General features: G+C 44.8%; 1 protein-coding gene across 1 annotated transcript in view; it reads left to right on the forward strand.

Moving 5' to 3' along the window:
* HDAC2 (histone deacetylase 2) overlaps nt 1-13267 on the forward strand; it is a 107954-nt gene that overhangs the window by 52894 nt on the left and 41793 nt on the right. The window contains exon 5 of the mRNA XM_073575984.1: nt 12632-12770. Coding sequence (XP_073432085.1) covers nt 12632-12770 — 139 coding nt within the window. The remainder of the gene's footprint in view (nt 1-12631; nt 12771-13267) is intronic.

Consider the following 13267-nt stretch of genomic DNA (forward strand, 5'->3'; position numbering starts at 1 on the left):
TGTAGTACTGATGAGAAAAAGGGAGATGTGTTCCAACTTCTTTGAATCCAAAAATTTATTAGAAAATGCTTCTTAAAAAACCATGGCAATGGCAAAGTTCACATGGCAAGATATAGTTACACTTTTCAAACGCTCAAGGCGTCCATTGGTTTGCTGTTTGGTTACAGCCTGTTTAGGTTCATTCTGTTAACGCTCCTACATAGGTGCGTGTGTCTTCTGTTTCAGCCACAATATCCAATACCCATTCCAAATAGAGGCAGAACTCCATAGTTAGTTTTTCAAGTGGTAGTGAGTTTATTGAACCCACATATCAAGGCAACGTTTCGGCTCAACTGAGCTTGAGAAAGAAAGACAGAAAGAGGCAAGAACAAGACCTGAATGGGGCTCTCATAGACTCACGTTGATTAGAGACCTCTGCGCTGCTCCATGAAACACTGGAGCAGCAGACAGGTCACAAACTGCCGAGAGGAGGCGAAAACAGATGAAAACGCTGGAAGGTGAGTATCAGAGGTCTTGGATTTAAATGGCACCACTCCAGCAGTGAAATAAAAAAAATGCTGGAGTGGTGCTTCAAAGGGAATCTGTCACCCTCCGGGACGTGTGTGACCTATTAATATGGGCATACAGGTAATAGAAATGTTACACTCGTCCTACCTGTCTGCCTCATATTAATGGTCTTGTTGCTGAGAAATGTTACATTCTGTCTTTATGTTAATGATTTCTTCCAGGCTCCAGAGCATGCCGTGCTTGTAAGAAATCTCTGCCCCCTGTCTTCATTGTAATACTACCACCCTCCCATCAGCATCAGTTATGGCCTCCAAATCCCACGCCTGCGCCCTGCACTCCCTCAGGAATACAGTTAGGTCCATGTATATTTCGACAGAGACAACATTTGTCTAATTTTGGTTCTAGACATTACCACAATGAATTTTAAACAAAACAAATCAGATGCAGTTGAAGTTCAGACTTTCATTTGAGGGTATCCACATTAAAATTGGATGAAGGGTTTAGGAGTTTCAGCTCCTTAACATGTGCCATCCTGTTTTTAAAGGGACCAAAAGTAATTGGACAATTGACTCCAAGGCTATTTCATGGACAGGTGTGGGCAATCCCTTCGTTATGTCACTCAATTAAGCAGATAAAAGGCCTGGAGTTGATTTGAGGTGTGGTGCTTGCATTTGGAAGGTTTTGCTGTGAAGGAAACAAGTGGTCAAAGGAGCTCTCCATGCAGGTGAAACAAACCATCCTTAAGCTGCAAAAACAGAAAAAACATATCCGAGAAATTGCTACAACATTAGGAGTGGCAAAATCTACAGTTTGGTACATCCTGAGAAAGAAAGCACTGGTGAATTCATCAATGCAAAAAGACCTGGGCACCCATGGAAGACAACAGTGGTGGATGATCACCGAATATCTCCATGGTGAAGAGAAACCGCTTCACAACAGCCAACCAAGTGAACAACACTCTCCAGGAGGTAGGCGTATCAATATCTAAATCTACCATAAAGAGAAGACTGCATGAAAGTAAGTACAGAGGGTTCACTGCACAGTGCAAGTCACTCATAAGCATCAAGAATAAAAAGGCTAGACTGGACTTTGCTAAAAAATATCCAGAAAAGCCAGCACAGTTCTGGAAGAACATTCTTTGGACAGATGAAACCAAGATCAACCTCTACCAGAATGATGGAAAGAGAAAAGTATGGCGAAGGCACGGTAGAGCTCATGATCCAAAGCATACCACATCATCTGTAAAACACGGCGGAGGCAGTGTGATGGCTTGGGCATTCATGGCTGCCAGTGGCCCTGGGTCACTAGTGTTTATTGATGATGTGACACGGGACAGAAGCAGGCAAATGAATTCTGAGGTATTCAGAGCCATACTGTGTGCTCAGATCCAGCCAAATGCAGCCAAACTGATTGGTCATCGTTTCATACTACAGATGGACAATGACCCAAAACATAAAGCCAAAGCAACCCAGGAGTTTAATTAAAGCAAAGAAGTGGAATATTCTTGAATGGCCAAGTAAGTCATCTCAACCCAATTGAGCATGCATTTCACTTGTTAAAGACTAAACTTCAGACAGAAAAGCCCACAAACAAACAGCAACTGAAAACCACCGCAGTGAAGGCCTGGCAGAGCATCAAAAAGGAGGAAACACAGCGTCTGGTGATGTCATGAGTTCAAGACTTCAGGCAGTCATTGCCAACAACGGGTTTTCAACCAAGTACTAGAAATGAACATTTTATTTACAATTATTTAATCTGTCCAAATACTTTTGGTCCCTTTAAAAACAGAGTGGCACATGTTAAGGAGCTGAAACTCCTAAACCATTCATCCAATTTTAATGTGGATACCCTCAAATGAAAGCTGAAAGTCTGAACTTCAACTGCATCTGAATTGTTTTGTTTAAAATTCATTGTGGTAATGTCTAGAACCAAAATTAGACAAATTTTGTTTTGTCTCTGTCCAAATATATATGCCTTCACCCTCTCCCTTCTGTGGGCGCTACATTCAAGGAACTTCTGCGCAGACGAGCCACTGTGACCTCCGGTGTGTGCAACAATAAGGTGCTCTCCCCAATTCCTCCCTGCATAGTCATTGCTAAGAACCATATGTACATTGTGATGACTATGCAGGGAGGAAGTGGGGAGAGCACCTTTTTGGCGCGCACACCGGAGCTCACTGGAGCAGAAGTCGCCAGCGCAGAAGATCCCTGAATGCAGTGCCCATAGAAGGGAGAATAGAAGGGAGAATGAGGTGTGTATTTCTGAGGGAGTGCAGGGGGCACATGATTCCTGTGACATAACTGGTGTTGATGGGAGGAAGTAAGTATTACGATAAAGACAAGAGGCAAAATTTAGCAATTTTCAAATTTTGAATTTTTATTCTGTTAAACCAGAGAGTTATGTGACACAAAATAGTTAATAAATAACATTTCCCACATGTCTACTTTACATCAGCACAATTTTGGAAACAACAGTTTTTTCGTTAGGAAGTTATAAGGGTTAAAAGTTGACCAGCGATTTCTCATTTTTACAACAAAATTTACAAAACCATTTTTTTTAGGGACCACCTCACATTTGAAGTCACTTTGAGGGGTCTATATGGCAGAAAATACCCAAAAGTGACACCATTCTAAAAACTGCACCCCTCAAGCTACTCAAAACTACATTCAAGAAGATTATTAACCCTTCAGGTGCTTCACAGGAACCTAAAGCAACACGGAATGAAAAAATGGACATTTTAATTTTTCCAACCAAAATTTTCTTTTAGCATCAGTTTTTTCATTTTCACATGGGTAACAGGATAAAATGTATCCTAAAATTTGTTGGGCAATTTCTCCTGAGTACACCGATACCTCATATGTGGTTATAAACCACTGTTTGGGCGCACGGCAGGGCTCAGAAGGCAAGGAGCGCCATTTTACTTTTGAATGGAAAATATGCTTGAATATTTAGCGGTTGCCATGTACCGTTTGGAGAGCCCCTGTGTGCCTAAACATTGGAGCTCCCCCACAAGTGACCCCATTTTGGAAACTAGACCCTCCAAGGAACTTATCTAGATGCATAGTGAGCACTTTGAACCCCCAGGTGCTTCACAAATTGATCCGTTAAAAAAAAAAAGTACTTTTTTTTTTAACAAAAATTTTATTTAGCCTCAGTTTTTTCATTTTCACATGGGCAACAGGATAAAATGGATCCTAAAATTTGTTGGGCAATTTCTCCTGAGTACACCGATACCTCATATGTGGTCATAAACCACTGTTTGGGCGCACGGCAGGGCCCGGAAGGGAAGGAGCGCCATGTGACTTTTTGATTGGAAAATTAGCTCCAATCGTTAGCGGACACCATGTCGCATTTGTAGAGCCCCTGTGTGCCTAAACATTGGAGCTTCCCCACAAGTGACCCCATTTTGGAAACTAGACCCCCAAAGGAACTTATCTAGATGTGTGGTGAGCACTTTGAACCCCCAAGTGCTTCACAGAAGTTTATAACGCAGAGCAGTGAAAATAAAAAATAATTTTTTTTTTGCTCAAAAATGATTTTTTAGCCCGCTATTTTTTATTTTCACAAGGGTAACAGGATAAATTGGACCCCAAAAGTTGTCCAGTTTGTCCTGAGTAAGCTGGTACCCCATATGTGGGGGGAACCACTGTTTGGGAGCACGGGAGAGCTCAGAAGGGAAGGAGCGCCATTTTGGAATGCAGACTTTGATGGAATGTTCTGCGGGCGTCATGTTGCGTTTACACAGTGTGTGTCTAAACAGTAGAAACCCCCACAAGTGACCCCATTTTGGAAACTAGAACCCCCAAGGAGCTTATCTAGATGTGTAGTGAGCACTCTGAATCCCCAAGTGCTTCACAGAAGTTTATAAATGCAGAGCCATGAAAATAAAAAAATATTTTTTTTTCCTCCAAAAATGATTTTTTAGCCCGCTATTTTTTATTTTCCCAAGGGTAACAGGATAAATTGAACCCCAAAAGTTGTTGTCCAGTTTGTCCTGAGTACACTGGTACCCCATATGTGGGGGGAAACCACTGTTTGAGCGCACGGCATGGCTCAAAAGGGAAGGAGCGTCATTTGACTTTTTGAATGGAAAATTAGCTCCAATCGTTAGCGGACACCATGTCGTGTTTGCAGAGCCCCTGTGTGCGTAAACTTTGGAGCTCCCCCACAAATGACCCCATTTTGGAAACTAGACCCCCTAAGGAATTTATCTAGATGCATTGTGAGCACTTTGAACCCCCAGGGGCTACACAGAAGTTTATAACGCAGAGCTGTTAAAATAAAAAATTTTTTTTCTTCAAAAAATAAATTTTTAGCCTGCTATTTTTTATTTTCACAAGGGTAACAGGATAAATTGGACCCCAAAAGTTGTTGTCCAGCTTGTCCTGAGTACGCTGGTACCCCATATGTGGGGGGGGACCACTGTTTGGGCACACGTTGGGGCTCGGAAGGGAAGTAGTGACGTTTTGAAATGCCGACTTGGGCGTCGTTACGTTTGCAGAGCCCCTGATGTACCTAAACAGTGCAAACCCCCCACAAATGACCCCATTTTGGAAACTAGATCACCCAAGGAACTAATCTAGATGTGAGGTGAGCACTTTGAACCCCCAAGTGCTTCACAGAAGTTTATAACGCAGAGCCGTGAAAATAAAAAAATTTTTTTTTTCCTCAAAAAATGATTTTTAGTCCACTATTTTTTATTTTCACAAGGGTAACAGGATAAATTGGACCCCAAAAGTTGTCCAGTTTGTCCTGAGTAAGCTGGTACCCCATATGTGGGGGAGGGACCAGTGTTCGGGGACACATTGGGGCTCGGAATGAAAGTAGAGACGTTTTGTAATGCCGACTTGATGGAATAGTCTGTGGGCGTCATGTTACGTTTGCAGAGCCCCTGATGTACCTAAACAGTGAAAAACCCCCACAAGTGACCCCATTTTGGAAACTAGACCCCCCAAGGAACTTATCTAGATGTGTGGTGAGCACGTTGAACCCCCAAGTGCTTCACAGAAGTTTTTAACGCACGACCGTGAAAATAAAAATCTTTTTTTTTCCACAAAAATAATTCTTTTAGCCCCCATTTTTTTATTTTCCCAAGGGTAACAGGAGAAACCCCCAAAGTTGTTTTGCAATTTTTCCTGAGTACCCTGATACCCCATAAGTGGGGGTACACCACTGTTTGGGCACACGTCGGGGCTCGAAATGGAGGGAGCACCGTTTGACTTTTTGAACGCAAAATTGGCTGGAATAAATGGTGGCTCCATGTCACGTTTGGAGACCCCGTGATGTGCCTAAACCGTGGAAACCCCTCAATTCTATCTCCAACCCTAACCCCAACACACCCCTAATCCCAACCCTAATCATAACCCTAACCACAACACTAATCCCAACACACCCCTAACGAAATCCCAACTCTAACCCTAACCACAAGCCTAACCGTAATCCCAACCCTAACCCTAATTCCAACCCTAACCCCTAGTCCAACCCTAACCCCAATCCTAGCCCTAACCCTAGCCCTAATGGAAAACTTAAAAAAAAATTTTTTTTTATTATTTGTCCCTACGTATGGGGGTGATAAGGGGGGCGGTGATATACTTTTTTTTTTTTATTTTGATCACTATGAAAGTTTATCATAGTGATCAAAATAAATAAATGAATCTGCAGCGTTGCAGATTCGATTCGGCGCACTGCGCATGCGCCCGCCATCTTCCAAGATGGCGGCGCCCATGACGCTGGACGGCGGGACACCGGGACGGATAGCGGGAGGTCGGAGGCACAAAGGAGGGTGAGAGGGGGTGATCGGAGGGCTGGGAAGGCGGGGGGGCAGATTATGACGGCGGCTGCCGATCGGTGCCGTCAGATGGTGGCGGCAGCCGATCGGTGAGGTCAGTCGGTGTGGGGGGGGGGTCAGGTCTCGGTGTCCAGCCATGGCCGATGCTATTTCAGCATCGGCCATGGCTGGATTGTAATATTTCACCAATTTTCATTGGTGAAATATTACAATCGCTCTGATTGGCTGTTAAAAGTGAAACTGCCAATCAGAACGATCGTAGGCACGTGGGGGCTAAGCCACACCCCCAGGTGTTAACTCTGAAGGGTCCTTTGTGTGCGGGTCGGGTGACCTTTCAGTGACCCCGGTCACCCAACCCGCAGGGGGGCTATTTATAGCATGACGCATACGTAGGCGTCAAAGGTCGTTTGGGCACGGCTTTTCATGACGCCTACGTAGGCGTCATGGGTCGTGAAGGGGTTAATGGACACAGAATGGTCAGATTTTGGCAAGACAAAATTTTTGTCGCCTGGTCATATAATGCACCCAATCCTAGTTTACATCCTCACCTGTGCTCAGTAAATGATCGGTTAAATAGTGGGTGTGTATAAAAAGAAACCCAGCACCACAGACCTTCACTTGAGCTGCAACTTGAGCTCTGACAACACGCCAAAAATCCACCCTGCAACCAAAGCCTGGATTATCAAGAGGCTGAAGACCAGATCCACTGCAGAGGTGGCTGGCACCTTTAATGTGTCTCAGCGTCAAGTACAAAGAATTTAAAAAAAAGATTCGAAGAGACTTTAGATGTGTTTGACAAGCCCAGGTCCGGCAGACCACACAAGACAGCTGCTCAGAAGGAACGTTTGTTGGTTAGAAAATCCAAAGCAAGCCCCTCTTCCACTGCAGCAGAGCTCCAACAGGCCTGGTCACCTTAAGTCCCTGTGTCAACTAGAACAGTTTGTAAGATTCTGTCTCGAAATGGCCTCCATGGTCGAATCAGTGCCCAGAAGCCAGCACTAAACAAAAGGAAAATAAAAAAACGTGTGGCATTTGCAAAGTCCCACAGCCTGCTAAACAGATAGACGCTGGAAAAGTGGCAGAAGGTGGATTTCTCTGATGAATCTTCAGTAGAATTACAGTTACTGCAGATCTACTGAAGCCCATATGGATCCAAAATGCACCCAGAAAATAGTTAAATTTGGTGGTGGAAAGATCATGGTCTGGGGTTACATTCCGTATGGGGGTGTGCGAAACATTTGCACGGTGGAAGGCAATATCAATAGCCTAAAATATCAAGATGTATTAGCTACCTCTTATATTCCAAATCATAAAAGGGGTCAAATTCTGCAGCAGGATGGTGCTCCATCTCATACATCCATCTCTACAGCAAAGTTCCTCCAGGCAAAAGAGATCAAGGTGCTCAAGGACTGGCCAGCCCAGTCACCAGACATGAACATCATTGAGCATGTTTGGGGTAGGATGAAAGAGGAAGCTTGGAAGACAAAACCAAAGAATCTAGATGAACTCTGGGAGGCATGTAAGACGGCATTCTTTGCTATTCCTGATGACTTCATTAATAAATTGTATGAATCATTGTTGAACCGCATGAATGCAGTCCTTCAAGCTCATGGAAGTCACACAAAATATTAAATATGACTCTAATAGCACCACAACTTCATTCACTAATGATATGCAACATATATGCATGTGCATATAACACAGTGCATCACCCAGCTTTGCACATAGACTTGCCTCTGCACCTAGCATTCACATGGTATGTCCATCCACCCAGCTCTCCTGCTGTCTGTCTATGAAGGACACACAGTGCATCACCCAGCTTTGCACATAGACTTGCCTCTGCACCTAGCATTCACATGGTATGCCTTTCAGCTAACCCCAGCTTACCCCAGTGTTATTTATGACCTTGTTTACTCTGGCTTGATCATATACATCTGGTCCACTCTTAATTGTCTGACCAAGATGAGCAGAGACCACTTCTCTCTGCTTCACACCTGACTGCACTTAGTTGTACATATATTGCAGAGCACAAGTCTGCATAGACTTCAGTCTGCATTGTGATTGCTATAAGTGTGTGCTAGAAGTGTGAAGATTAATTTAAGAATTAAAACCAGAATTGAACCAGAAGGGAACTGAAGGTAACTGGACACAGTCACTGTAAACAATGTTTCTGTTTGTTTTCACTTTCACCCCAATAATCCTTCACTTTCTGCTAATTCCCCTAATCCCTACTCCTAGTAAGGAACTGTTCATCTCTTCTTCAATCCTCCCCATCCACCTCACCTCCGCCTCAAAACTGTTCCTTAACATACAATCCTCTGTCTCCAAACACAGACAGCCCCCTCATGCCCTCTCCTGCTCCCACCTGCTAACACTTTCTCTGCTCCTTCTCACTGCTGGTGATATCTCTCCAAATCCTGGTCCTCCTCACCACATTCCCACAGTCATTTCTACCTCCCATCCACACTCTATCACAACCTTCCGTAACCTCTCCAACCTTATACCCATTCACCCAGCCCCCGCTTCCCCAGTCCCACTAACAGGAGCTCTGTGGAACGCTCGCTCTGTCTGCAACAAGCTTTCCTACATCCATGATCTTTTTGTTACTACCAAACTCTCCTTCCTCGCCATCACCGAAACCTGGCTCACCCCTTCTGACACAGCCTCTCCTGCTGCACTTTCGTATGGCGGCTTCCACCTTTCTCACACCCCCCGCCCCAGCAGCAAACATGGTGGAGGAGTTGGTTTTCTCCTGTCAGATACCTGCTCCTTCACCCCAATCCCACTGCCACCATCTGTTACCCTCCCTTCCTTTGAGGTGCACTCTGTGCGCATCTACTCCCCCTCCAACCTCCAACTGGCTGTCATCTACCGCCCCCCAGGGCCAGCCACCACCTTCTTTGACCACTTCACCACCTGGTTACTTAATTTCCTTTCCACGGACATCCCTACCATCATCATGGGCGACTTCAACATCCCCATTGACACTTCCCTCTCAGCTGCCACTAAACTTCTATCTCTCACTTCCTCCTTCGGCCTCACTCAATGGTCTTCTACAGCCACCCACAAAGATGGCCACACACTGGACCTCGTCTTCACCCGCCTCTGCTCCCTATCTAACCTCTCTAACTCACCTCTTCCTCTCTCTGACCACAACCTGCTCACATTCTCTTCCCTCTTCACTCCATGTCTACAATCCCCACCCCACAAACTTTCACACCCTCGCAGGAATCTTAAACACCTTGACCTACACTCATTCTCTGAATCCCTCCTCCCTCTTACAGATATAAGTTCCTTACATAATGCGGATGACGCTGCCGCTCTATATAACACCACAATAGCTGTAGCTTTGGAATCCGCTGCCCCACTTACACATACCAAAACTCGCAAAATCAACAGACAGCCCTGGCACACCAGCCTGACCAAAGAGCTGAGGCGAGCTTCCAGGGCTGCTGAGCGCAGATGGAAAAGATCCCACTCCAACGAGCACTTCATCGCATTCAAACAGTCCCTCACTACTTTCAAGACCACACTCGCCACAGCTAAACAAACCTACTTCTCATCTCTCATATCCTCCCTGTCTCACAACCCTAAACAGTTATTCAACACCTTCAATTCTCTCCTCCGCCCCCCAGCACCTCCTCCCTCCCCACTCATCTCAGCTGAAGACTTTGCCTCATTTTTCAAGCAGAAAATTGATAACATCAGGGACAGTTTTGGTCAACAACCCCCAGAGCCCTTCCTCCCGACTTCCCAGCCCTCCACCTTCAAAACCAACTTCTCCACCATTACAGAAGATCGACTCTCCACTCTACTCTCAAGATCACATCTCACCACCTGTGCACTCGACCCGATCCCATCCCACTTCATCCCAAACCTCACCACAGTCTTCATCCCAACCCTAACCCATCTCTTCAACCTATCACTAACAACTGGTGTTTTCCCCTCAAGCTTTAAACATGCCTCCATCACACCTATCCTCAAAAAGCCCTCTCTTGACCCATCCTCTGTATCTAGCTATCGCCCTATATCACTTCTCCCATACGCCTCCAAGCTACTGGAACAACACGTCTACCTTGAACTGTCCTCCCATGTCTCTTCTTGCTCCCTTTTCGACCGCTTACAATCTGGCTTCCGGTCACACCACTCCACTGAAACTGCCCTTACTAAGGTCACCAATGACCTCTTAACTGCCAAGAGCAAGCGACACTACTCTGTCCTCCTCCTCCTGGACCTGTCGGCTGCCTTTGACACAGTGGACCATTCCCTATTATTACAGACCCTCTCATCCCTCGGCATCACAGACTTGGCCCTCTCCTGGATCTCATCATACCTAACAGACCGGACATTCAGCGTCTCCCACTCACACACCACCTCCTCACCTCGCCCCCTATCTGTCGGAGTCCCACAAGGTTCAGTCCTTGGGCCCCTGCTGTTCTCTATTTACACCTTTGGCCTGGGACAGCTCATAGAATCTCATGGCTTTCAGTATCATCTTTATGCTGATGACACACAGATCTACATCTCTGGACCAGATATCACCTCCCTACTAACCAGAATCCCTCAATGTCTGTCCACTATTTCATCCTTCTTCTCCACTAGATATCTGAAACTCAACATGGACAAAACAGAATTCATCATCTTTCCCCCATCTCACGTGACCCCCCCTACGAACCTTTCAATTACAGTAAATGACTGCCCACTCTCCCCAGTCCCACAAGCTCGCTGCCTCGGAGTAATCCTTGATGCTGATCTCTCCTTCAAACCACATATCCAAACCCTTTCCACTTCATGCCGACTTCAACTCAAAAATATTTCACGCATCCGTTCATTTCTCACCCAAGAATCTGCAAAAACCCTAGTCCATGCCCTCATCATCTCTCGCCTTGACTACTGCAACCTCATGCTCTGTGGCCTCCCCTCAAACACTCTCGCACCCCTCCAATCTATTCTAAACTCTGCTGCCCGACTAATCCACCTGTCCCCCCGCTATTCCCCAGCTTCTCCCCTCTGTCAATCCCTTCACTGGCTCCCAATTGCCCAGAGACTCCATTACAAAACCCTAACCATGACATACAAAGCCATCCACAACTTGTCTCCTCCATACATCTGTGACCTCGTCTCCCGGTACTTTCCTGCACGCAACCTCCGATCCTCACAAGATCTCCTTCTCTACTCCCCTCTTATCTCCTCTTCCCACAATCGCATACAAGATTTCTCTCGCGCATCACCCCTACTCTGGAACTCTCTACCACAACATATCAGACTCTCACCTACCATCGAAACCTTCAAAAAGAGCCTGAAGACCCACCTCTTCCGACAAGCCTATAACCTGCAGTAACCACCGATCGACCAAACCGCTGCACAACCAGCTCTACCCTTGCCTACTGTATTATCACCCATCCCTTGAAGATTGTGAGCCCTCGCGGGCAGGGTCCTCTCTCCTCCTGTACCAGTTATGACTTGTATTGTTTAAGATTATTGTACTTGTTTTTATGAATACCCCTCCTCACATGTAAAGCGCCATGGAATAAATGGCGCTATAACAATAAATAATAATAATAATATATTTGTATTTTAAGTTAATTATTTGTTTGAATATCACATTACTTTCTGTGGCCGACAAAACTTTTATCTTGTCAAAATCTGACCATTCTGTGTCCATTAAATGATCAATATTTCTGCATTGATGGCAATTTATTGTCATTTCTGAGGGTTTCAGCTTTCAAAAGAATAATTTCTACAACCAATGGATGAATGTAACGTCAGGTTATAAGCTTTTATTTACATAACATGGAGAAGCGTCATAACTTCTGTCAGGGAGTGTATATACTGCTCAAAAAAATAAAGGAAACACTAAAATACCACATCCTATGTTATATTGTTCCCTTTATTTTTATGAGTGGTATATTGCCTCCCGTTTGATATGTCACACACAACTCATGTTGGTCTGAATATAGATAAGCAACAGTGGATGTGTTGGTGAAAGATTAGCGAGTACGGGTACGTCCACACATGGTTTTACCGCAGGTATAAATCTGCAGCACGTCAACTCTTTCAGCCCTTCAGCTACTTTTTTCATCCAATATATTGAATTGGAAGGAAAGGTGTCAAAAACACTTTTTTTTTTTTCTTTATGCAGCGGGTTTCCTACCAAGAGATAATTTTTATGCATAAATGTCTTCTGTAACTACTTAACGTGTGCACATCCCCTTATTGTGCTGTCCCTGTGAGCTAGCCAATTGTAGATTGTGCTGTTCAATGATGGTATTTCTAGTTTTGATATATTAATATTTAGGATTATTCCTCCCTGTAATGTTACCCTTTATCTTTCAGCTGGTGCAGTGAAACTGAATCGCCAGCAGACTGACATGGCTGTTAACTGGGCAGGCGGGTTACACCATGCTAAGAAGTCTGAAGCATCGGGGTTCTGTTATGTCAATGATATTGTTCTTGCCATTCTGGAACTACTAAAGTGAGTTAAAATTTCACAGTATATAATTTATTTAACGTGTGCTGTATAATTTGTATGGGGTGTTTTTAGAAGGATTGCCCACTACGCTGACAACCCCTTCTCAGTCATTATGGATTCTGCAAGGAAAATAACATCTATACTCCCTTCCAGTGTGGAGAGCTGTGACTGCTCTCTCACTTCCTCTGGATGTCTGATTTGTCAGGAGGAGGGATATATGAAGAAACCACTGACTGGCCACAGGGATCGCGTTACGTAAAAATGTCATGCGAGCCCTGGGAGAGCCAGTGCAGACACCACTGAAACTGCACTGGAGGTGAGTTTAGGTGTTATGAAGGAGAATAAAATAATTGAGGAGGGACTATCCGAGTAGTATACCACTTTGAAGGAAGACAGAAGAGAAGTCTTTTAGCCACTGTTGAAATAAATGAGGAGCTGTAGTTATGTTCAGTATATGTGATGGCGCTTTTCTGGTGTATATGCCACATGTTCATAACATA

This window comes from Dendrobates tinctorius, unplaced genomic scaffold (genome assembly GCF_039654945.1).
Source record: "Dendrobates tinctorius isolate UK_male_01 unplaced genomic scaffold, ASM3965494v1 ptg000046l, whole genome shotgun sequence".
NCBI lineage: Eukaryota > Metazoa > Chordata > Amphibia > Anura > Dendrobatidae > Dendrobates > Dendrobates tinctorius.